This window comes from Chinchilla lanigera, unplaced genomic scaffold (assembly GCF_000276665.1).
Source record: "Chinchilla lanigera isolate Chin_1 unplaced genomic scaffold, ChiLan1.0 scaffold00006, whole genome shotgun sequence".
NCBI lineage: Eukaryota > Metazoa > Chordata > Mammalia > Rodentia > Chinchillidae > Chinchilla > Chinchilla lanigera.
In genome coordinates, this window is record NW_004955407.1 from 28,957,705 (window position 1) to 28,985,234 (window position 27,530).

Consider the following 27,530-nt stretch of genomic DNA (forward strand, 5'->3'; position numbering starts at 1 on the left):
TCCTATTTTATTCCGTCCCTCTGTTGCCAATCTCAGAATGAAGTTAAACTTAATTTCTGAGTAATCTTTAGATGCCATTCTCTAGATAAACAGGTGACAAGCCTGACTTTCCATGTCTAGACTCTGCTTGCTAAAAATCCTGAGAAATGGGCCTGATGACATCCACATAAGATCACAGAGGCAATAATGAATGCACACTTCCAACACAAACCAAGCCCTGATAAACGTTAGCTACCATTACTATTAGCCATACAGCTTAAGAATCTAGCACATCAACCTCTATCCACAGATGATGTAGTGACCTAGAAAATTGCAAGTAAATGAACACAACTGAGAGAACAACTTTATCATTCCCCACCTTGTCTATGTAATTTAACTAAAATGTCTCAGCAGTGCTTTTATATTTTTATTATTTATTTTCTTGTAGTGCTAGGGCCTGGACCCAGGACACTTGCTCTAAACGATATCCCCAGCCCTTTTGGTTTGACTAAATCATTCAGAAACCCAGCTTACAATCCTTCTGCCTCCATCTCCCAGTGCTGGAATTATAAGAATATGTTACCTCAACCAGTTTGAGCAGTGTTCTTTAATTAATTAATACATTTATTCTCAAGGAAGTTACCTTTTCAGTTCCTTCTTCCTTGAGACTAATAATGTCCAGATCAAAATCCTTCCTCAAGCCATCAGTCTTATTAAAGGTGATACGCCCAGTTAGGCCATCCCACCGAGCCTGTGGAGAAAAGGAGATGTGGCATTACTGCTTAACACTTATCATAATCTTAAGACCATCAAAACTGCAATACCTCAAATTCATCACAGTATCCAATTATTCAGCTTCGTCATGCTGTTATAAAGCACCGCACTGCTTCAGTGACTTGAAAGCAGAATATGTCACTGTTTTATTAGCACTCATTTATTTTGTCTGTCCTAACATTTTAACAGCAGTCAGACCTGTTATAGCAGCAACCTAAATGAGTAGGATGAAGAGAATTACTGTAAAGCACTCTGCACAAGGAGTACTCAAAGTCCAGGAGGTTATAATAACCCTTTAAGGTACCCTCCTTTTTCATTTTCTGTGAAAATATATGAAGCATGATCAAAACATACAGTGAACGTTTAAATTAAAAAATTACAGTAAAAACACATTGCAGTAGTCCTCCTCACAACACTCCCTCTTGCTTCAAAAACACTTACCCCATCATTTTTGAAGTATCTTTTATTGTAAGAAGTTTTTTTTTTATTCAAGCATTTACCATATAGTTCAATCACCTTACAGACCAGTGATATACTATGGGAGTGTTTGCGTGTTTACGGTTTAGAACACTTACTGCCATTTGGGCATCGTAGTTTCTTCTGGTTGCTGCAGCAAATTTTCACAAACTTGGTGCTCAAACCAAGAGAAATTTATCTTCCTACAATTCTGGGGCAGATCCAAGCATCAACGGAGCTGTGGTCTCTATGGAGAGTTTACAGGGTACTGCAGTCTTCATCTCTCCCTGCTTCCGACAGCTCCCAGCTCTCTGTGTCGTGATACACCACTCCAATCTCTGCCTCTGTGATCATATTGGATCGTCCTTTTATGTATGCATGAAATCTCCCTCTTCCTAATTCTCTTGGGATTGCATTTAAGCATGTATGGATAATCCAGGATGCTATAAATGCAAAGTCCTTTTTTGCCATATAAGGTAACATGGATAAATCCAGGGGCTAGAGTGTAGATGGCTTTTGGTGTAGAGTATTCTGCCTACCACATCGTTTTAGGAAATAAAACTCACAGTGGTCTGGCCTTTCTAGAACTCATATTTGCAATTTTTGTTGCTTTCATTCCATAAAAATTTGACCCTTGAGACTCTTGTGCTTCAATTCTTCAGTGATTTTTGTCAACATTATTTGAGTTTCACTCATAAATGGAGACACAGAAAACTCAGATCTTTGTATACACTTACCTGTTTTCCTCCCACTGATTGCACCAGACTCACCGGAGGTGTGTAAATATGACGGCCCTAAGAATGATATCGTACATACTTGTACTTGTTTACACCACCTGCACCTTGTGGGTGTAATTACCTGCTTGACGGGAAAGCAGAGCAGTGCAGTGGGAAGAACATGAGTTTTCCACAAGACTGTGTTTGAATTTCTGAAGTGTGACTGCAAGCAAGTTACTTAACCTGGAATGGGGTTATCTCAGACTTCACAGTTTGACCCATGCAGAGCTTTTGTAAGGATTAAATGTTGCTAACGCAACTATGAACACATTGAAATGATATTAAATTTTAACAATTATTATTTTTAAACTGTGTCTTACTTCTCTGAATTCATAATTCTAAAGTTTGGATTTTATTACCAATGGATCAGGACTCATGTATGTGTTCTTTGTATTTCATCATTCTATCAGATTAGTTGTCCCAAAATATAATTTTCCACTCATGAGATCTTTCTCAGGTGCTAAAGTACATAATGGACTCATGACACCTGCAAATTAGTCTAACCTTGACTTAACATTGGTGGCTGTGATGGTTAATTTTATGTGCACTTGACAAGGCCGAGACACCTAATTAAACATTTTTTTTTTTGGCTGTACTTGTGAGCATATTTGCAGAAGGAAATAGCATGTAAATGGGCAGACTAAGTAAAAAGTATTTTCCTTCCCAAAGTAAGTGGACATCACGTCCACTGTGGACACGAATAGAACAAAAGTGCAGAAGAAGGAAGAATCAGACCCTGAAGGACTGTTAGAGCTGAAGCATTGATGTCCTGCTCTCAAACTGGAGTTTATGACTTTAGGCTCCTGGTTCTCAGGCTTTGGAACTTGAGATCGATACCATCAGTTTCCTCGGGTCTCCAGTTTGCATATGGCAGACCCTAGGACTGCTTAGTCTCTGAGCAATTACTCAGGACGAGTCTCTTGGTAAATATTTATTTATACTCTTGATGTGTTTCTCTGAGGCTTTTTAAACATTTCCCAAACTTACCTCACCAGAATTTTCCAGCACTTTTCCCCATGCACGGCTCTCACAGGAGCAGGCCTGGTGCTTCTGGCCTCTGTGTGTGCATTCATCACTTCTGGCATCTGCCATGCAGACTTCCTGTCTCCTAGTCATCTTTCAGGACATATTATTTGCTGCTCTGGCTCAGAGTCACATTTCTCCCCTTCTCTCTCGTGTCCAACAAAATGATATAGGACTTAACAGGTTTACTTTTTTTCTTATTCCTAATTTGTTTCAACACAAAATTTTCTGTTTATCAAATCTTACTTTTCTATCTTCCTTCAATTATTTCTCTCTCTTTTAACCTACAATTGCCCAATTAATGTCTTTGCTTGGGAGTTAAGAAACTTAGTCTTTAAACCCATTTCAAATTATGTGGCCTTAACCACTACAGAAATCAATGTGGAGATTCCTCAAAAAATTAGGATTAGAGGTCCCATTCGGGTATCTTCCCAGAAGAATTAAAAACATCATACCACAGTGATATATGTGCACCTATGTTTATAGCAGTGCAATTTGTAATAGCTAAATCTTGGACACAACCCAAATGCCCATCAACTGAGGAATGGATAAAAAAAGATGTGGTATTTTTATACAATGAAGTATTACTCAGCTATAAGGAAGGATAAACTTGAGACTTTTATAGGTAAGTGGATGCAACATGAGACCACATTCATAATTGAAATAAATCAGCCTGATCTGTATAAACATCATAGTGTCTCCCTAGTATAAGAAGCTGAAGATAATATGTAATATAAAAACCGTTGTTCATTCTTAGCATCTTTTTTTTGAAATCCTGAACTTTTGTATCATTGTTTTTCTCTTTAAGATAAAAAATAAAATAAAATAACAAATTATGTGGCCTTGATTGTCATTTTGTCCTACGTTAGGACACAAAGGAGTGTTATATTAAGTGAAAGCTTTGAATAAGATTAGAATCCTACAAAAGTAGAAGAGACACACAGAGGAATTTGATGTAGCTCAGTCATCTGTTAAGCAACTGTAATCTTCAAGCTGGGCTGTATAAAGTATCTACTCTCAGGTTTTCACATAAAAGATATTGCTAGGAGGCTGGGGAGAAAGGAATTTGATTCCTTTTGTTGTTGTTCATTCACGGCTTCCAGTATTAATTCATTTGGAAAACATTTGAACATCTTTTCTGTTACAGGGACCCTGCTGGAAATATAGCATCTAGCAGTTTTCAGGAGGGACCAGCACATTCATCTATAATTACAGGCATCATAAGTGCAAGGAAAAAAATTTGCATGGAATATCGAATTAAAAAAGTATGGAGAAAAACCACTTATCCTAACTACAGAGGGAAAAAGAACCAGCAAAAGATTACTGCAGGCAAGAAGGCCTCAGATAATAAAGGATGGGAATTGGCCAAGCAAACATTCACAGCCTGGGTAAAAGTACAAACTAAAGAACAAATTATAACTTTCCATGGCTCATTAATGCAAGGTAAAGAATGATGGGAAATGAGTTTTGGAGGGCAAGGAGGCACGTTTTTCATAAAGAGGTTATGATTCATGCCAGTTTGCTTAGACACTGGTCTGTAGATATTTCAAAATTACTGGAGTGTTTTATATACAGCGACGTCATGCCTCCATATGCATTACAGGGAGATCACTTTAGCAGAATTAAGGAGGATAACTTGAAGAAGGCTAAGATCATAAGCAATGGGCTAGTTAACATGTAGGTCTCATAAAGTAAAATTTATGGAATCATATCTTACTACATGTGAACAAAAGGTCATCTCTTCTACCTGTGAACAAAAGATCAGCACAATTCTTTACATTCCTGTCCCCCTAACTTGCGCACAATTAAATATCAGTGAAAATAGTTCTGAAGCAGGATGGATAGAGTTTTAGAGTTTCAACCAACATATTGAACCCACACATTTTCTGGTGACCACCTAGATAGAATGGATATCCCACGTACTTGGAAAGTCAGTCATATTTAAGGGTGGGAAATGAGATGTAGATAGGAGAACTCTCCAACTTTCTCATCTGAACCATCTAAGAGGGAAAACCGGATGAGGGTTGTTCAGTTCTGTAGCACATAAATAGAATCGATTCTTCTGATCCTAAGACTTGGTCTTCAGAGTTTATTGCAAGATTCTAATATCAGACACCATCACTAGCTTTAAAAATGGGACAGCTTGTTTTTATGTTCAAGAGTAACACCTGTTGCTACACTGGCTGAGATATAGCAACCGAGTCTCTGGTCCAGGCCAAGAGCAGACATAAATGTTGGTAGGGAGCGTCCTCTTAAATGCATTAAGGTACCTCCTGGCACTGCAGCTTCTCTTTTTCCTCATCACAGCCCAATTTTACTTTTTCTACTCAGTTTCCCCCTGATTTGGTAAGTCAAAAGCTTGGTTTACAGACTGGTGTGTTAAATGAGAGCTGCAAATTAAAGGTTGGGTTGGTGATATAGCAAATGCCTCAGACCTGAGAGCAATTTGTCCAAGGCTTTGGTTCCCTGAAAATAGCTAGTGTGTTAGGTGTTTGGATTACGTCAGTTTTCAGTCCTTTTCTTCATACTTGTAAACAATGTGCACTCCTAACCTTCTCTCTGCTCCATTTGGAGGGAGGTAGATATCTTCATTAAGCTCTACAAGAGTTTTAGACAGCTTTTTCCTAAAGGCAACTTTCTTTTATGAAAGTCATGTTGTGAATCAATTTGGTACATTGTCTAGAATAGCTCTGAAAATGTACAGAAATTGGTAGTATTTATCTCTTGATGTAGCTTGTAGCTCATAGCAGTGTCTTTAAAAAGCCAGTTTAGAAATTCAGTTTCATTTCCACAGTGTGTGTATGTTGTGTCCCTTTATGTGGATTCTATTGTGTTGGTTTTATTCTTGAATTTAGGGTTCCAATCACTGGTGCAAAGTAATTCCCACTTCTTGCTTTCCTCCCTGCTTATCCAAGTGGTAAAAGAGTTCCCCTTTCATGCGCTGACAGTTGTTCCTTCACTGCCTCCCGTATCTACAAAGACTCCCTGACTGGTTCTTTACTGAACTCTATCTTTTGACCTTCAAAGTCAAGTTTCTCTTACTGCCTCAGTAACTCATGTCTTCCTGGGGAAGCTGCATTTCCATATATGTTTCTTGAATTTTTTTTGTCAATTAATTGTCATTAAGCATTTATTAATCACCAACTGCACTATTGATTAGGGGAAATGTATGCGGACTAATTTCTGGAAATGATAAATGAGATGCATAAGGAAACGATCTTTTAGGGCAAGGTTAAGGCACACACAATTTAGATAACGATGCATAATTATATTACTCATAATTACAATTTGCTTATCTTATGAAAAAGCATTTATACAGGGCACAATTATAGTATACTTAAAGGAAAACAATACTTAAATAATTGTCCCTATTTTAAGAAATAGTTTTAATTTCTACAGTGTTAGATCCCTTGAATACAACTGCTTAATAACAACTATCAAATGGGAATTTTGTCTCTTGTCTCTTTCTGGACACACTTTCTCATATGGGAAGAAAAGGAATCCAGGAAGAATAAATATGGTTTAATTTATCATTCTGTCTTATTTATATGTTCTTTTTCAAGATGGTATTTATTGTCTAAATAAAAATATATGTTTTAGTTTGCAGTAGGAAATGTCTAGTACTTAACTTTAGATTCTTATAGTAGACAACTTTTAACATCAATTGGTTAAAATGATTTCATTTTCATTATTTTCTAAAGGGAATTTAAATATGTAAAGGAACAGAAATTCTAGTTTCCTAAAAATTTCTCCCTAACAACTGTCTTCATTTAGCATAATGAATATATTTTTCTTAAGAAAAACAGTGACCTCTTATTTGAGAATAAAAATGAATGTTCTCTTCTAGCAGATACAATAGTTTCTAACCTTTGTTTATTATAAATTAGAAGCCATACTTTTAAAATTGTATATTAGAAATAAACTAACTGCACTGTGACTAGAAGTCTTATGGCAAACCAAAAAATTAGCTTCTCTTATGAGGTCAAGCTTCTTTTGTTAGATAGGGACATACACATTTTTTAAAAGTGACTATTATACTTATCAATAAAACATCAGAACTTGAATCTAAAGAAGAAAAGATGACTGACTCACTCAAGGATGATTTGATTCTGCAGGGAAGTGTAACTTTACCAATTAACTATTGTGTAGGGTTTAGGTTTTGTGAGATTACTTGTTAATTTTCAGGCCATGTATCTGGCCTAGATGTCAATGAATTATAATAAAATAGACAACTTCAAAAGTTATCATTTCACTGCCCCGTAGGACATTAGTCAGTTTTGTCTTTCTTGGTGACCTCTTGAGACATTGTTCCACTGGACTTTCTTGGAAAGAGCTTTATTCTCATGCTGGTTTGCCCAGTTCAATATGTCTCTGACATTTGCTTTCCTCATATTGTAGTAGAGTCATACACATAACTGCTTTAAAGTTGAACTTTGACTGTTTTAGAGATTGTTCTACCTAGATGCGTAAACACACCCAATCACCAGGACCAACTTTGTGAGTCTCTTAAATTTAGAAACATATTTTCTTTCTTTTTTTTTTTTTAATTCTGAATCAAATTCTAAAGAGTAATAGAATTTACTTGTTCTGATTCTCAGTCCCTGGGGTTTCTCTCCTCTCCTCTTTGACTTTCTTTTCTTCCCTTTCTTTCCTTTCTTTTCCCTTCCTAGCTCTCCTGTCTTTTCTTTTGATTATGTGTTTTGATTCTAATTTTTGAGTTCAAAACTGTCTTGTTTAATTCATGGCTTGAGTTACTTTTCCTCCGTAACTGGGTGTAGGAACCTGTGTCCCTCAGATCGCTTGCAACCTTCACTGCCAAGACAAGGGAGGACTTCATGTGTCATAAATTCCTGCTTTGGACGATGAGCAAATGTGAATAGACATTTGACTGTTATGCCGGTCTGAGAAACATGGTCAAGACATCCCCCTGTGTGCCTGTGAATATGATCTGCCTGACTAGCAGGTTGTTCTCTGAGAGTGGCAGCAGTGATCGGGAACTTGGAGTTTTGTTCTCATGCTGTGGTGATCTCTCAGGTAGATGAAGGTTACCAAATTCTTTGTAGGGAGGGAATGACTGAAAACCTGCTTTGCTTGCCTTTTCTTCTATCTAAGTAAGAGTCTGTCTCAGACCTATTGGAAAGTGGAACTACCCTTAGAATTCTGGCCTTCTGAATTCTGGGTTCCATGACTTCTTTGACTTCCAAGGAGGTTATGGCTGTGGAACTGCAGCTGGGACCATCAGTGACCCTACTGATGTATGGAAACAGAAGAAGCCTTTTCACCTCCTTATGTGAAGGAGACAGATATCCTTACTTCCAGAGGTATTTATTAACAAATTAGGTAACCAATCTTTCAAGTTATGGGCTCTCTGCTTCTATTGCTCATGTATTTATTTGTTTATATCAACATTCTTAGGATTCCTATACTATATAGGTAAGCTAAAAATTTTAATACACTGTATTACCCTTGGAAAACAGTCACCGAAACTGTTGTATCAGAAACATTTTCATGTAAAAACCCAAGTTTATGAAAATAGAAAGCATTTTGACCACATCTGATTATTTTTTAAAAATAAACTAAAAATTACTTGTCTTTCCCTTAATTTTACTTCTATGAATTTTGTTTAAAGCATAATTTTTGTACTTATTGTTTTTGTTTCCTGATGAACAGAGTATTTTCTTTAAAATTTTTATACTGGTTTTCTGGCTAGATAGGCTAGCATTGCCAGACAATGTTTAAAATGAAGAATATGTAAAATGAGGTAATGCATTTTTTTTTTTTTTTTTTTGGTTTTTCTCCGGTACTGGGAACCGAACTCACGACCTTGCGCTTGCCAGGCAGGTACTTTTGCCGCTGAGCTAAATCCCCAGCCCCGGTAATGCATTTATTGAGTGAGAATTCTGACAAAGTTTGCTATCAATAGCAATTTTACTTTGTGATATATCAGTTTAAACATAATTTGAAGCTTTCTTGTTAAGTTTAAGATCTTGAGTTATTCTTTTATCAAGTTAATTTATGGATAATTTTTGGAAATGTGGATAATTTCTCAGTAAGAAATAAGGCAAATATGTTGATTATCATATATGTATATATGTCCTAAACATATATGTAATTTTACATGTTATAGATAAAATGTAACCTTCAAAGGATTATGTGCTGCTAGGGAGTTATATTATACATGCTTATGTTAATAAAGTAATGAGCTACACTTTTCTTTACAAAGTGAAGAAGTATGTTCCCAACTATGAAAAAGCACAGTGAATACAAAAATATGAGTGCAAATAGTTTGCAAGATATAAGGAAAGTGAATTTTGTACTGCACTGAAACGTGTATGTAATGCATCTGAATAAAAGCAAATAACTGCTGGAATGTTGCAAAGATTTGATGGGTTTATTAATACAGTATGTATTTTAAGTTTTGTGAATCTTTTTCTGCTAAAAATGATATTAATCTAAAATTAAACTTTTGCTTTCTGACATTTAGTATGGCAGTTGGTCTTAGAGTATTTAGTGTCTGATCTTGAAAGACAGGCATAAAAGTTTGTCGTTTACTTTCTACGTAATCTGTTCAGAACACATTAGTAGATCCCCATCACAAAAATGTGGTTTCTGTTTTGCCCTCATGTTTGCCTGAAGGCTTTACTATAGGCTACAGTTTGGAACTGAGCCTTTATCAGAGTGACAGTCTCAGAGTTTAATGAAAAGGTGGTGCTAGATACTTATTTCTTATTTGAGTGAGTCATTGGTGCAGGACCAAAGTTAAGGAAATATTACTCAGATAATTGTTTCTGTACCATAAATATTCCATTGTTATTGTTTCTTTAGAGAAGGCTGACAAATAATCATCATAATTGGGAAGCAATCTCACTTAATTGAATACAGCAAACACACCAAAAAGGAACAAGTGTTCAAAAATAGAGAGAAATTCCAAAAAATTATCTCAGGAAACTGATCAATTATTTGTTCTGTTGTTCATAGGATCCCAGATTTACACGTGGGAAGAAGGGTAATTTTCTGGTGGTCCAAGAAATCTACCAGATAGTGAATATCTCAAAGACAGATAAACTCACAAAAATGTACAGATACTGTAGGAATACTATGCTAACGGATTTCTTGAATTTAGTTTCTGACCCTTTTGTGGTAGGGTAAATAACATTCTTCCTCTTCCAAAATCCATATGTTAATAATCCTGGTAAAATAGAATGTGGCAAAAAGGACTTTATGGATGTGAACTTAAAGGACTTTAAGTTATGAAACTTACCACAGACAATCATTCTAAATTATCTGGATGGGGCCAAAGTAATAATAAATGTCCTCATAAGAGGGGCCTGGAGGAATTAGGTAGTGTCTTGGTTACTTTTCTCTCCTTGCTGAGACAAAATACCCAAAGCCCAAAATGAAGGGAGGAAAGGTTTATTTAGTTACAGTTTGTGGAGGTTTCAGTCCATACTTGGCTGGCTCCGAGGCAGAAGGTAGCAAAGCAACAAGAGCAAAGAGGGGAATGGCCGCCGAACAGCAATGCAGCCAGAGCAAAAGGGAGGAATGGCGGCAAGCAGCTTCTTTCCCTGCCTTACTTTGTAAACAGGCTACCCCCACCTGAGGGGCATGTAGCTCTCACATAATTTCCCTGCCCTCCTCTTCCACAGGCTGAGGATGTATACAAAGTAAGCACCCTGGCTTCCTGCTGAGTCACTTAGCCAAACCTCTAGACTCCCCAAGTTGACACAGTGTATCAACCATAACAGGTAGATATAAGGTTCAGGCGTAATGATGACAGTACCAGAGCACAGGAAAAGATCCTGCCTCACTGGCTTTGCAGACAGAGGAAAGAGTCTACAAAGCAAGGACTGTGCTATGTTTCCAACAGCAAAGGAATTGATTTTTGTTTAGAACCTCTGGAAGGAATTAGTCTTGCCAGCACCTTGATTTTGACCCCATAAGACAAGTGTCAGACTTCTGACCTCCAGAACTGTAAAAGAATAAGTTTATATCATGCTAAGGCACAAAGGTTGTGGTAACTTATTTAAGCAGTAATAAGAAATTAATACCCTTTAGAATAAAAGAGCCAATAAGAATAACAAAATGAAACAAAAATATTTCTGGAAAAAAGGCTTTTTTCTGTCTTTTTGAGACAGGGTCTCACTATGCAGTTCAGGCTGGCGTTAAGCTCACTTTGTAGCCCAGGCTTGTCTCAAACTTGTAACAGTCCTCCTGCCTCAGCCTTCTGAGTGCTGGTATTATAGGCGTGTGACATGACGCCTGACTGAAAAAGAGAAACTTTTGAAAATATGACCAGAGATTATTTTTGAAGTTTTCTTATAGAAGTTAACTTTCTGGTCTTTGTAGCTGCTTAAAACTGTGCTTCTGAATTTGCTGTTCATACTGAAAGGGGCTTATGTAGTTAATTAATGTCTTTTACTGCCCTCATGTAAGTTAATCAGGTCCAAACACAGTGACACCAGACTTCTTGTACTATGAATATTCTTTGGAGACTATTTACGGTACAATAGAGGACTGCTGAGAAAATCATCTAAACTGTGGAAATAAAGCAAAAGAATGACTATGTGTTTTCGAAGTCATATGGGATCATTTTCCAAGAGGCCCGTCTAACAATGATTTAATTCTCCAGGGCTTTGTACTTTTATTTGTTTTACTATTTTCTGTTGTTAAGGGTCAAGACTATAAAATTACATGTTAACTTATAGATTTTTGTCCAACATAGATGCAAGTAATTCATTTCTGGAGAGAAGATGACCTCAAAGGTTATGATTTTATTGCCTGGTAGGACAATGATTAATTTTGTCTCTAACTCAGCATTCTTATGTCAGCCTCCCTCCCCTGGTGGACTTAGAGAATCGCTGGTGCTCTAATTCTTTCACTGTTTTAGTGTCCAGGTGGTTCCAACACTAAGGAGTTAAGTATATTTTGGGTCCTTTACATTTGCGTGATAGTCATGTTGATAACTTTATAAAATCATACATTGGCAAATGCAAAGAAACATGCATGTATTATCTCCTTCAGTCTTTACTGCAGTCAAACAGGGGAAGTAGGACTGATTTCAATTCACAGAGGACAGTGGAGATTTCATAGCTAGTGAAATACCCAGGGAGGATTCTGAACTAGATCTGCCTCATGTTTTCTCTGTCACACTGAATTTCCATTGATAGCGTCATGAGAAACACGTGAAAGAGTGTGGGTTAATTTTTCCCATTTCACACCTTAACGATAGGCATTGAGTGAGTCATGAAGAGAGAACATTCTTAAGTTGAAAGTAAAAGGAAAAATAGAAAAAACAACTGAGTCTTCACTAAAATCCTGACATTCTGCCAGCTCTCTGGTATGTTTGAGGGTTGAGTTGCTCAAATTTATCCATCTTAGATCTATGGGTTAGTTAGGATGACAAAAAGCTTACACTCTGGCTTCTACTCTCCTAATGCTCAGTATCTTGGCTTGATTTACCACCAAGTGTCCTGTCCTGAAATCAGTGTCACAGTCTGGAAAACATCCTTGACACAGTAGAAACAAAAGGAATCCTATTTGTACAGTCTTTGTCATTACGGCCCTGGGGCAATTGGAATTTATGCACAAAAATCTATTGCTATCAGGATTTAGAGTAAAGGGAGATTTCTTGAAAAAGTGTCTGCACTCTTTTCCTTATGCTAGCTTGGTTGAAAGACATCTAATTTTTGTGCCGCAGCTTTCCACAGTCCTTGATAACCCCATTCTGTTTGCCACCCACCGCATTAAATGGATCTGGGGATGGTACTACTTCCTGGGATTTCCATTTTGAAGTATTTGTGTCACTGCTCATAGACTTTTTACCATAAATGTTGGTTACTTTTGCTGACGTGAAGCTTAAGTGTAAGTCTGTAGAGTGTGTTTCACAACCTTTATCTCCAGTCAACACAGGTCTTCTTCTACCCACATTCTTCCTGTATTCCCTAGATTGTCTTCTTTTCCTTCATTATTTTGTTTTTGTTTTTGTTTTTTTCCAGTACCGGGAATCAAACTCAAGACCTCATGCTTGCCAGACAGGCGCTGTGCTGCTGAGCTAAATCCCCAGCTCCTTCATTTTTTTTTTTACCTAATTCAAAACATCTTTTTTCTGTTATTCTAAAAGATCAGTAATACCTTGACTTTTATAAAGTGCATCAAGTGGTAATACATGACAGAATCATTTTGTGGTTCTAAAAATTATATGAAAAATATGAAACTTTCAGTAAAACAAAATGATGCAATAAAGCAGTAAACTAACCTTACAAAAATACCATCTTACACTGAAAAACCTAACAATAGTCAATTTATAAATTTTTACATATTGCTTACAAATTTTAGTCATAATCTTGGCATTGTAAAAAAAAATCTTTCCATATAAGGGGTATTAATTTGAATTGTTATCAAGTTTTTAAGTCTGAGCACAGGACATTGGGAGAATTTAACATTGGTATGAAGTGATAAGACTTTATATCTTGGCTCTGTCCTTGGTCAGCCACGTGACTGTGGCCAAGTTACTTAACTTCAAACTCTATTTGTAAAAAATGAATACTGTCTTCACTTAGTTGTAAAACTGCAAAAAGATAAGGCTTCAAAGCATCTAACAAACTACTGATATAATGGAAGCTTAATAAAAATCAAGTCTCTTTGTTTCCTTAATTCTCTTCACAGATACCTGATTACACATATCGGTTTGCAATGAACTTTGCTCCACTTACAGACGTTTTAAATGCTACTTCTCAGTGAAAAACCACCTGCCCTCTTGCATCAACCATTGTATTAATGTAGTGTATGTCTCCCACTTTAAATGAGCATGAAAAACATTGGGCACTTATTAGAGTGTTATTTTTAACAAGAATTTTAGTTTAAGAAGGTCTGTATATAACACTCTAAGAATCACTAAAATAGGGCTCAGTTTCACAGACCTTGTGATTATTGCCTATGTTTGCTAATAATTACACCAAATAATCATCACTCAGCTATCAAGCATGGGTCTGATTACAGTAAAATTCCCACTCTGATAATTAATGTATTACCACTAACTTTTCTCACTCTCTCTGTCATTTATCAACTGTGATCTTATATCTCATTATCTATTATATCCATCATTATCTATCAATCTATCATCTATCTGTTATCTATTTGGCTATTGAGAATTTACAGTTGATAAAAAGATAATAATGCTGATAAAGAGGTATACAGAATTAAGAACCTGAGCTGTAGCTACTATGACTAGTCCTACTTTTAGAATAGACCAGAAATTGAACTATCCACTGAGGATGAAGATATGCAAGGTTGGATAACTGGATACCTCTAACAGTCTCAATAGGGCAAGGGGCCACTGAAACACTGTCTTTATGTTGTTGGAGGAATACTCATGGATCCTGTACTCCTACAATCTAGAATAATTTTAAAAATAATACAGACTACTCTGTGGGAATAGTTTTTGGTGTATTATAAGCAAGGGAGACTGCTTGTCCTGAAAAATAGGTTTGCCCCACAAATACTAGTGTTGTAATTATTCTTGACATTATGGTATTCTCAGAAGTCCTTTGGGGCTCTAGGTACCAACTCCTAGTGTGGCCTCAAACCAATGTTTTTCCCAATATTTTCTAATTTATACACAAGATAGTTAAGAGAGTTAAAATAGTTCTACAGCTAATGACTCTTAGTTCACTGAAGTTTGTGCTGATATTGTTTGGACAAGATATCATGCCTATATCTTGTACTCTGAATAATTACTATGAAGACAACAACATGCAGTGTCTTAATTATTGTAACTCTCCTACTAACCTGTTTTGAGATTTTGTTTTATTGTTATTTTTTTCACTTTAAAACACAAAAAAATGCAGCACTAACCTGGTAACAGTTTAGATTTCGTGGCATGGTCATAGCAATCCAAAGCTCATAAATTATTGTGGATCTGAATGAGGCTTGGTAGAATCAGTGTTGTGCCCTGGTCCAAGTACCCCAGCATCCTGCCAGCCCTGGACGTATTTACGCTGGCCCCTAGGTATTTCCTATTACTCTGGCAAGGCAATAATCACAGTAATAACTGAAGCTGTGTTTTAGACTCTTTGTGAGAGAACTTCCTTGAAAAGGTATTTTGAGAATTTACCTCAAAAATATATTTTGAGAATTCCAGAGAATAAAAGGTGACCTCTCTAACACACCCCTTATGCTGCTCCCCACTGTCCTTTTCATACCCACCCATTGTCACATTCTCTGTCATTGGCTAGCATCCATAAACCTTGTGTTCCAGCCGTGTGCAGGCTTCCCTGGACTCTGTTCACATCCATAATTCATTAACCTCTTCCTGCTACTATCTGAAGAAATTACTTCAACTCAACATGTTTCTAGAAGCGTTACTTATTGATAAAGTAAAAGCCTTACTAGAGTAGGGTTGGGTGTCTATTTGATTTGTCCACCAACATATCTCCAAAAATAACATATCTCTGGCATTTGGAAAGTACTCAATACATAGTTTTTGAATTAGCAAAAGAAACAATCAGGGTCAACTCAAATATCACCTTTTCTCGGAAGCTGTTCTGAGTTATTTCATGCAGAATATGTAGCTTCGTATTCTAAGTTTTAATAGTGAATTATTTATATCCTCTTATTATTGTCTGCATCACAGCAGTCTTTCATTATTTATGTGTATTATTCCCCAAATTTTCACTTCCTTAGAAGCCAGGTGGTATGAATCTATCATTTTCCAAAGAGGTCACCATTCCTGCTTACAACTAGCAGTGCCCTATGTATAGACTATACTGAGTTTATGTTAACTAAGTTAAATTTCTGAGTAGAGTCATCCCAAAAGATATATGCCATGCTACAATTTCAGAGGATGGAGAAATGATATATGTTGATCAGAAATTATTTTGAAACGAGAGCCTTTCTCTGTCAAACTTTCACATGCGAGAGACTTTACTGCTTCTACTTGAATCAAAATGTCAGAGAATTTTGGCCAATCTCAGTCTTAGGTCACCTTGGATTTCCTACCAGTATCAATATTTTATAATTTGGGGGCAGTTTCTTTACTGCACAGGGCTTCCATGCCTTCTTCTATGATAGGAAGATGTTGAATGGCACCAACACTGAAAGCTTACCAATTGGTTTCTTCCTCTAACTGGTTTGGACATTTGCTCAAATTCCCAGTGAAAATCTGCTGCCTGAACCCAGATCCCAATAAGTGTAGGCACTTATCCTGGATCTCTTTCAAAGCTAATTTTCAAAACCAAAGCAGCAAAAAAGGCCAATCTAAAGAGGACTGTTTTCCAGTTCGCTAAAAAATGAATCAGACATGATGCTTCGAACCCCTTCTATCATAGAACACAGTTTAGCTTTGCCTGTACTTCTAGTCCTGCTGCTTCAGTGCCCAGGAGATTTGCTGAAGCCATTTCTTAAGAGACATAGCACTCTCATCTATTAACCAAATAAATTTGGTTTGTATCAAAAAATTATTTTTCTTTTAGCCCCAAGGTATTTTATCCTACTTTGATGGGTTCTAATAGCTTGGATCCTAAGTGTTTAAGTTGCTGCAACTTCTTAATTAACTGTTTTCCAGTTGTGTCCATCTGAGTGTAAATAGAAGAATGGGACTTGCCTAAAGCAATATCATGATATTTTGGCAGAACTGCTGAGCAAGCCCTTAAGTTTTACTTTTCTAACCTCACATTAAACAGTACTACTTCTACTAAAATACGTCCTTTTCTGCATTTATTTCTTCAGGGTGAGATTCTGGGGCTTAAATACACTCAGCCTCTGAAGAGCTTCCAGCCAAGTGAAGAAAAGAGTCCAATAAATCCTGTGGCATTTCACAAAACCACCTCAAAACTCCAAGAGGCTTAATTAGACTATGGATATTTGACTTAATGGTGTTTTAAAGCAATATTCACAAATTGTGAGCAAGGAAAATTATCACTTGATGCCACGCATACTTCAAAGATGTTGCTTTCAAAATTACTTTAAGAGGGAAGCAACAGGCATTCCTCTGCCTACAGTAGAATAATTAATTTGGAGTGGAAAAAGTCAATTGTTTTGATACCATTACAGTTCAATTGAATTATGTTAATTTTTAGAATGGGTTGAGGTTGTACTCATTTAGATTTAGTTCAGTTTCATTTATTTCCTTTTGTCATGGAGCAAAATTATTATCAGCCATTACTGAATAAAATTCTCTCTCTCTCTCTCTCTCTCTCTCTCTCTCTCTCTCTCGGGCTTTTTGACACAAGGTTTCACTATGCAGTTCAGGTTGGCCTCAAATTCACTTTTTAGCCCACACTGGCCTCAAACTCCCTGTCATCCTCCTGCCTCAGCCTCGTGAGTTCTGGGATTACAGGCGTGCTGCATAAAAGTCTTTAAACTAAGAAAAGAACCAATTATAAAATACAGGCTTTCCAGGTCTCTAATTAGCAAACTACTTTGAAAGTACCTTAATGAAAGTATACTTCCAACTTAATTTTTAATAATGTTATTACTGTGACATTAAAAATACATAAAACAGCTCCCTGAGAAGGGAAAGCATCTGAGGAGCAATGGAAATGTTGCAGTTGCTGGGAATCAAGAGTGCAGCAAATCAAGGTGCTTGTTTTATGGTGTTAAGCCTCATCTTTCCATAAACAGCGGGGAGAACTCAGTTTCTTTGTCTTACTTACTCTGATTTTGGTGTCTCATAAATTCTTGGCATAGATTGTTATCTTTAACTGGTACTCAATCCGTGTGATGCAAAGTAGGGTACAAAAGAAATATGCAATCAAATAGTTATTAACAGATGCTCTTGGGAGACACATGTTCTGCCTTGACATGACTTCCACCCAACCGCCATCTGTCTCACAGGTACGTGGGACAGGACTTTCCAAGTGCTCGTGGATGAGAGAGTTGTCAGAAACCACTTCCCTGGTAAAGTAGACTCCTCAGTTCTATTGAATGCTAAAGTCACTGAGTGTAAGCAATACAAGATTGTCTTACTAGTTTCCGTGAATATTTTGCTTAGTATTTAAAAATTACATATTGACAAAAGCCTGGAGTGTGACATCAGCTTCAGATAGTTTCCTCGGCATCCTTAATGTGTTTCAGGCCAAAGTGCATGTAGAGGAGACCGAATGGCTGGTATTATACAGCTCAGTGTTTGAGAATTTGCAGCAGCTTGTTTGTTTTAGAATATGTTTATTCAAAGTCTGTTTATTCTTTACTGCTTCATGCTCATTTGCATATCCTTCGCTTTGTACTAAGGCCTTTGGCTCGATTCCACATATACTTATTTTTTATTTTTTGGGGGGTTTTTCTCCGGTACCGGGAACCGAACTCACGACCTTACGCTTGCCAGGCAGGCGCTTTTGCCGCTGAGCTAAATCCCCAGCCCCCACATATACTTATTAAACTCTCAGTTCATTTATCACATTTACCTTGCCTGGAATTCTTGGGGGTAAACTAATGTCACTTTGCAAATCTCTAATTGCCCTTCAGATTTCATCTTTGATGTTCCTTCATGTAAGAAGATTTACCTAAACCTCTGAGACTGGGTTAGCTATTCTTCTGAGCGTTCCATAGCTTTCTGCAATTATGCTTATTAATGTCTGCATGGTTCTGCATGGGATTGACTGCCTGCTTGTCTGCCTTTCCTATTTAACTGGACAATTCACAGAGGGCAGGGTATTAGTGCTTCGTAAACCTTGTGCTCCCTGTTCATACTGTGCCGCTTGCTGGGTCTCTCAGTTAAACAGAATAAGCTGAAATTCCCTTCATGGAGGGAGGGAGGTAGGACAGAAGAGGCACAGACTCCGGTTTCACACAGTCCATGTCGAAATCCTCCCTATACCTTCAGCAGTACAAATTGATTAAACCAAGCAAACTTCACTGCTGTCATCTATCAAGTGGAAATGCAGAGTTACCTTGTAGGAATGTTGGTGGCATAAAAGCCAGAATATTTTTCATGTTCAGAGATTTCCACCAAGTGCAGTGACTGGCTTCAGTCTCCACTCTTAGAAATTCTTTGTTATCTGTAGAGTGCTTTGGAAAAATAGGCGTATATGAAGGTGGTGTAAAGTATATATTTACAAGTTAACTTAGGATGTGTCCAACTGCATGTGCACTGGCTTGAATGTTATAGGGACCCGGATGGCATTAGCACTCCAGCAGGTAAAGGCAAACATCAGCCCCGTAGTTTTGAAGTGTTGGATATTGACCCATAGGGCAGCTATTTCTGCTGTGAGTGGTCTTTATCTTGCAGTACATCACAAGGTGATTTTATGTAAGGTTTACAGCAGTTTTACTGGGTCTATGGGCATCATAAGTATTTATTACAAGCTAAGAAAAAATCATAAGTGGAACTCGATCAAACAGTTTATTGAAAAAAAAAAATGACTTATTTCCACCGTCACCCATTTAAAAACTCCCTTGAAGTAGAGGACATCCTCTATCCTTTGAGGGTGAATATTTTGTAGGACTTGCTTCCAGGGAGATCATCACCTATTTTCATTCTCTTAAGGGTAGCCTGGCATTTTCTGAACTTAAATTTTATGGTTTCGTTTGAGGCTTGGATGTTAGATATTGGCCTTAGATCAGGAAAAAAAATCTGTGAAACAGAAACTTTACAACATAGTCTAGGCATTAGGATGTGGCCATGTTCTGCAGAAAGTCACTGAGGATGAAACCAAGATGTGTTTTTTCTCCTCTTCTGTTCTATAGATAAGTCAACTAAAGGATATTAATGTTGAATACACATACATACGCCCCACCACACCGTTGCTCTATTAAATTACTTGAAATTCCAAGTATTCTTTCATAGCACCATATGATGATAAGCTTAAGTATAGATTGAATACACCCAATTATAAATTCATTTAGCCAATGAAATGTTTTCCTAAATTTTGTGTAGTAGAATGCCAGTTTTTAAATTGAGAGAAGAAAAAAAGTCTAGTCTCTCAAAAACAAAATGTGACAGCAGTAAATTAAAAATCACTCGCAAATCAAGAAAGAGCTACGCGCAGATCCTTGAGAGAAAAATGAAGCATGATTTTGGCGAGAGTTTTTTAATTTAGCTGCCAGAAATGCTCTCATGTAGTTAGAAACTTTATATGAAAACAACTTTTTAAGGTTTGGGCATGGGAAAGGGGGTGGACAGAGATTATTTAAAACCTATTACTCTTGTTTCCATTCTCAGTTCAATATGTGATGGAGCAGAGTATCAATCAATATAATTGAAAACTAAAGAATCAAATTCATTAATTGTTTAATGAAAAGGCACAGCAAACCTTCTTGCTATGAATTACATGTAGGGTGACCAGCATTTCATGATTTGTTCAGGGCTATTTGGGTTTTAAAATTGCAAGTCCCATGTTGAAGGAGCACCATCAGTCTCAAGCAAACCAGTACAACTGTCTTTGTAGTTTCAACATAATTCCAGGCCTGAATGGTCCTTTTTCCCTAGGAAAAAGAGTACTTAAATCAAGTAACCCTTTTACTTGATTTAAGTAGCCTTTCATCGAGGTATGCTAATTCCAGAATCAGTAAAACGTAATTTCCCACTCCAACACAATTTCAGCATTCACTCTGTGATTTGACCCAGCATTACAGTGCTAGAGAAAATTGTAGGAATTTTCTCAGTCTTAAAATCTGTGGGCAAATGGAATATTTCTAAGTCACATTCAATGTATGGTATTCTAAGAATAATTCCTACTCAAAGAATCCAGTAGTAAACTTTTCTTATGAAAGTGAGAGCTCTTGTACTTGGTTTCGAGAAAGTGAATTGTTATGCTGGTCTTGTTTGAATTGACTGCACTCTACATTAGTGTGTAGGGTTTAGAATAAAATGTACGTAGTTGAAATCAGCCTCCCGTTCTACTTGTTATAGTCACTGTTATTGCCCCTTCCCCATTCAGTACACTCATCAGCTAGAGGAGGTGTTGGATGCCTTAGCCCACAAAATCTTGATAGTTTTCAGGTCTGTGGGAAATTGTGCCCCTAATTTCTGGGCTTGGGAAGGAAGTGGCTTTTACCTGGTGAGCAATGCTGGGATGTATTAGCCTCTTAAGGAGACCATGATATTTGGGTGAAAATTGGTGTTTTAATTAATGGTCCTTGTGAGATCAAAAGAGACGAGGTTTCTCCCAGTTTCCCTCTCAACCCTACCCAACCTCCTGTACCGTAGTTTCTCCTGAGAGCGCTCAGTCAAAAAATCACCTGCACAAGAGTCTTTCTCTTAGGCTGTACCTCTAGAGAAAATAACATTTACTATATCATTTGATGTATAAACCCGAGATTTACTCAGTTTTTATTGAAGACTGGTAAGTTTGCTTCCCCTTATTAGGCTGGTCTTGTTAATAATTATAGTATCTTCAAGACCACATGAACACTTCCTATCATGTCATAGAGAAAGATGAAGTAGGGGCTGGGGATTTAGCTCAGCGGCAAAGCGCCTGCCTGGCAAGCGTGAGGTCGTGAGTTCGGTTCCCAGTACCGGAGAAAAACTGAAACCAAAAAAAAAAAAAAAAGGAGAGAAAGATGAAGTAGGAATTAACATATATAGAGCAAAGGTTTCAATTTTAAAAATTATCACAGTTAAGATCAGAAGTATCATAAATGCTGCGGCCAACCATCCAACAGAAAGGCAGGCTCATAAAACCATTAACACGTCTTCACCTTATTTACTGAATTGGAAACAATGACTCTTCTGCCTCTTCCTCAAAGACACTATGACCATGAAAAATAAATGTTTTGAGAGGATCAGAACATCAAGGCAGCCGTGGCAGCCCAAATCAAGACATTTAGGAAAGAGGTCTTCAAAAACTCTTTCAGGACATGACAAGAATGCATTAGGAGTGAGGAGTATTTTGAGGGGTGCTGTAGATTGACAACTGGTGGTCAGCTTATAACCCCCAGCTGAACTGAGTAAGCATGGTGCTGGGTGTGGGAGGCCTGCCTGGGGACTGTTGCCAGCAGCATAGAGGCAGAATGGGAGAAGAAGAAGAAAAGGCTTTTGGGAACTAAAGAGACTGTTGGGAGTGGAGAAAGGCTGTCGGGAGCTGGTAGAAGCTGTAAGGAGCTGTTAGTTGTTTTGAAGGAGATTGTCATGCTGGCTTTCCTGATGAACTTGGCTGTTTTCATCCTGTGAGGTGCTCAGGACCTTGTTGGCACTGAGAATATCTTCGATTCACTTTAGAGGAGCACTGGTCCTCACTTTGAGCATTGCTTCCTGGCTCTACAGGGGAAGATTGTACACAGCTGGTCTCCTAGAGAAGCTTGCTGTGTTGGCTTCCCTGATGGGAGCTTGGCCATCTTGATCATTGGAGGAGCTCGGGACCTCACTGTTGCTTAGAATGGCTGTGGTACCTTTCAGGGGAGCTCTGGTTCTTCTGAGCGTTGCTTCCTGGCTCCAGTGCAGATCCCTCGGCCTGTTAGCACAGATACTTCATCCTGCTGGCACAGACCTCCTAGATTCTGTGGGCCTCCTTTGGGCCTTTGCAGCAGATACATGAAACAGACCTGCATGAGGTATTGTTATGGGATCTGAGCCTCCAGCTGGATTCATGGGAAGCATTGTTATGAGCTCTAGGTCTTCAGCCGGACTCATGTGGGACATTTCCATGGGATCGAGGCCTTCAGCAAGATTTCTTGGTCTATAATGTGTGGACAGATTTCCTGCACTCTCTTGTATATCATTCATTGGGTGACTATTAGAAACAATCTTATAAGCTATGTGTCCTATATTATATTGTTCCCCCTTGCAAAAATAATGCCCAAAACTGACACAAGGGGTTAATAGCAATGTGCCTTTTATTATAACATATTTAAGCTTAAATAGTCCCCATATTTTTATCTTATTTCCTATTACCTCTTTGAATTATGATCCAAATCCTACAAGCAAAGTAATTTTTATCTCCTTTTTAATGATAAGAAACTGAGTTTCAGATAGGTCTAGATCACATCATTAATTAACGTGGAATGCACGCCTAACTTTGGTTTCCTCACACCAAAACCTTGCTATTTGTGCTTATTTATTTTTACTTTACCATGTGATTGCTTCACTTCCTTCCTCTTTTTCCTTATATTCCTTATTGTATAATCCTAGCCCAAAGATGATGATAATGCCCTCATTTCACCAATAACAAATAACATTACCAATGGTCAATAAGAAAAATGTTGAACTTGGATTTTCCAAAATATGTAACTGTTATGGTTGATACATTGTGTCAACTTGAGGAATCTAAAAGCTTAACTAAGTGACTCAGCAGTTCTACATCCTAAGGTGAAAAGGACATGTCCTTACTGTTTTAGGACATTGTTCATTGTGTAAAGCTGAGAAGTTTAAAAGCTCAGCTAAGTAATTCAGCAGGGAGCCAGGCTCCTTACTTTGTAAACATCATCAGCTTGTGGAAGAGGAGAGCATGGAGATGGTCTGAGCGTATGTGGATAGCCCATGTACAATGTAAAGGAAGAAAAGAGGCTTGCTGTCCCGCTTTTTGATCTTCTGCTTTTGCTGTCTTCTGCCACCTTGAAGTGTTGCACAGTGGGTATTTTGTCTCAACAGCAAGAGAAAAGTAACCAAGATGGTAACTCAGTTTAAAAGTTCACACCCAAAGTAATTAAAATACAACGAATAAAAATCCACTTGGAAATTGAATCAGTAAATATGATTGGAGGTAAAGCTCAACATGCAATGTAGTGAAGTTCGTAGTGTGAAGTCTCTCAAACTAAACCTATGCAAAACGATTGTCTAACGCTGGAGTGAATATTCATAGAGAGAATTTTACTTACTGATATTGTATTTGAAATATTTTGTTTGAAAATTGTGCTGATACACTCTGAGGGCTGTGTGGGTAATTGCACTCATTGGCTAGATGTGCTTTGTTTGTATAATGATGCTCTCACTCGAAGGTTAATAACAAGACTCAAAGAAGATATATATGTTGTTGAATAGAGCCAATGTAGTCAAGGTTCAAAATTAGGTCAACAATTCATCCCATGTACACTCTTCATTGTTTCTTTAAAGCTAAATTTCCTGCAGTTGTTGCAATTGTCTTTAAAAATATTTGGTAGTGATTACTCTTATCACGTATATTGATTCAGAAAAAGTTTCTCTGTCGGTTCCTCACCCAGTAGATCTTTAACCACATTTACTATCACTTCTTGACTGTAGTATTTTGCAGAATCAGAAATCACACCATATCAAAGTCTAGGTTATTTGGGAAGTTAGACAATGTTAGCATCAGCATCTTTGCCATTGGTTCAAAATATTTATTTGTAAGTGATATGGAATATTTGGAAGAAAGGAAACCAAGGTTCCCTTAAAATGTATTTCCTTTAATCTGATTTATCATGCATATCAACTAAAATTGTATTTATACAATCAATTAAAAAGGAAATGAGTAGAAAACCTCTAATATTTATACCTAAAAGTTCTGCCTAAATTATTTGTGTCAAAACCTGAATTACCAAGATAAACATTAGATGATACTTTTGGATCATCTATTTATATAATATCCAACAATGGAGATTTTTATGTTTCTGAGAGTTCTCCATAATACAGTATATAAAGGGAATTGGTATTGTTTTAAGTTATAATTTGCTTAAAGATAAAATCTCTGACTGGTAAGTTCATTGGTGCAGAAAATGCATATCAGGCTGTGGGCCACGTTTGTTCTTGAAGGAAAGGTGAAGTGATGTTGAGGAGGCCTTGGCATCCTCCTCTGCTCTGCCTACTTCACTTCTCTGCTCTTGTCCTGGACTTTCCTGCTGTTCTCAGAACTGGGAGGAAAAAGATACAGGCCTTTCTTCTTCCCTTTTTCTATTTTTGCTAGGGATTTACACCTTCTCTGCACCACTCTGTTAGATTTTTCCTGAGTCTGATACGTTTACTCTTTATTATTGGTATGTGTTTCTGCTACATAAAAATTACCTTCATCTTGGAAAATGAGTACATATACATGCCACATCGTGATCAGTTTTATTTTCCTGGCCCCTCCCCTCCTCTCTCCCACCTCTTCCATATCTACTTCTCATATTCACAAGGTCTACCACCCTGTTTTCTACCATTCTACATTCGATTTTGCTCTTTGAATTAACTTTTTCATGTAAAAGAAACCATGTAATATTTAAACATCTGTGTTTTACTTACATCACTTAACATTATGGTTTCAAAGGGTACCCATTTTCCAACAAATATCTCAAATATTAATTCCTTTATGGATGAGTAATCCTTCTTTGGGTATACATAGATTTTCTTTACCCATTCATTTGATGGTGGACATATAGATCACTTCCATAGTTTTAGCTATAGTGAATTAGCTGCAGTTAACCTGTTCATGTGTGTATCACTGTAACATGATAACTTTAACTCTTGGAAGAGTACCCAGAAGAGGTGAAGCTGGGTCAAAAAGAATTTCCAATTTTAGATTTTTGAGGAATCTCTATACTGATTTCCATAGTAGTTGTACTAGTTTACATTCCCACCGACAATATAGTAGGGTTCCTTTTTCCCCAAACCTTGCCAGCCATTGTTTTTTGTTTGTTTGTTTGTTTGTTTTTTCCAGTACCAGGAATTGAACTCAGGACCTTGCACTTGCCAGGCAGGTGCTGTGCTGCTGAGCTAAATCCCCAGCCCCCAACCAGCAATTGTTGTTTCTTGAGTTCTCCACCATGGTCATTCTTTCTCAAGATGAAATCTCAGTGTTTTGATTTGCATTTCCAAAGATGCTGAACATTTTTATATACTTATAAGCCACTGTATTTTGTTTTTTTTTTTTTTTTGAGACGTCTTATTCATTTCATTTGCCCATATTTTGATTGGATATTTTCATTTTGGCAATCTGATTTTGTTCGGACAATGCACTCCACTTTGGTACCTAAGAGATCAGCTTCTGGGGAGTTAAGAGTTTTTGAAGGAGTCTTGTTGCTTTATTTTTTCATTGTCTTTTGTGCTGAGGGTTGAAGATCATTTAGAGTAGAAGAACTGTCACTAATGCAGACATTTCTTTAGTTAGTTTTTATCTCCCTATGATATGACCTCAGCTTTCACTATGTTTGGGTGATCTTACACCCATACAACACACTCAATGTAATAGTAAGTCCTGTTCACTGCTCTGGAAGGGAATAACAACTAGTGGTTATATTAGCAGCTCCAGAACAAAACATGCATCAGTCATAGAATTTAAAGCTTGTTTTATAAATCCACACATTTCCCCTTCAGTCAGGAAGGCAGTGAAATTGTACTGATGACAAGTCAGGTGGGGTGCAGAGGATGAAGGAAGGATAAAGACAGTAGAAAACAAAGAAAATGCTTCAAAAGAATGGAAGAAGAAAAAAGGATAACAGCAAATAAAAGAAAAAACCGAGGTAAATTTTGGGGGTACTATTTTATATACCCAATTGGGGGTGCTGAGAGGTTGTGGGGTGGAACCAAGGAAGAAGGATGAGGGAAGTATAATTGGGGACTGGGGGAAACTGTGAGATCAGAACCAATTAAGATGCTGATGGAATGTTTATGTTTGAATCCTCCATGCACAAGTTTTGATGAGGGTGAACCTGACATGATCATGCAAGAACTGTCTAAACAGGAAGCACTAATTAATTCCTTTTCTCTGTTCCACATTTATAAATACCTTACATCCAGATACCAGACAAAAGAAAAGAAAAAGGAAATAAAACAAAATATGAAAACACCAAGAAGTCCTCTCAGTCCTGCTTACAACTGAGTCTGAATTGAAGCAGTGTTTTTCCTCCTTAGTTAAAAAACAGAGAGACTGTGTCCTGTAGCCACTGTGGGAGGCTGAGCCTCAGTCCTCTGTGGTTGTAATTAGGTGGGTGATGTGCCAATGGGTGCGTAAGCTGGTTTGCCTTCCGGTATTTGTTCTCTTATCTATCACTGAGTGGAAGGGCTGGGGGATCTAAATAGAACACCAAGCTGGGGCTGGGGATTTAGCTCAGCGGCAAAGCGCCTGCCTCGCAAGTGCAAGGTCGTGAGTTCGGTTCCCAGTGTGGAGAAAACACCCCCCCCCCAGAAAAAGAACACCAAGCCTGCTTTTCATGCCCTCTGTACGCACAGCTCGGTAGGTTTCCACTCCATTCTCACGGGTATGACTAATGGCTTTGCCTCTGTGTCATAGGATCAGACATTTTTAATTGTGTGGGGAGGGGACACAGAGGGAAGCATGCAGTTTTCTTCTGAGCTCTGAAGGAGCATCCTCAAACTCTGTCCCTTCCCTCTGTGATAATCCTTGCAGCTGTTTGTCTGCTTTTTCTACACCTCTTGGGGAGCTTGTTGTTCAACACCTTTTGACCCCACTGGTCCCTCTGGCTTTCAGTCCATGCCAAACTGTCTGCCTGTACCACTCAAAAAATCTCTAACCAGCCTGCAGTTCAGTGGCATTTAGTGCTTCGCAGAAAAGGATCCTTCTGCTTGGAATTTAGTAGTATTTGGGGGCCGATGGGAGGGAGTTCACGTGGTTTCTGAGTTCAGCAGCTTTTGGTGGGTAGTGGGTTGATGCCGCATGGACGGTGAGCTCTGCAGCATTTGGATGGTATATTGCA

General features: G+C 37.7%; 1 protein-coding gene across 2 annotated transcripts in view; it reads right to left on the minus strand.

Moving 5' to 3' along the window:
• Positions 1-27,530, minus strand: part of Grik1 (glutamate receptor, ionotropic, kainate 1) — a 409,294-nt gene that overhangs the window by 58,062 nt on the left and 323,702 nt on the right. For both annotated transcript variants that reach the window (XM_005375622.2, XM_005375621.2), the window contains exon 8: positions 623-730. In XM_005375622.2, the coding sequence (XP_005375679.1) occupies positions 623-730 (108 nt within the window). The remainder of the gene's footprint in view (positions 1-622; positions 731-27,530) is intronic.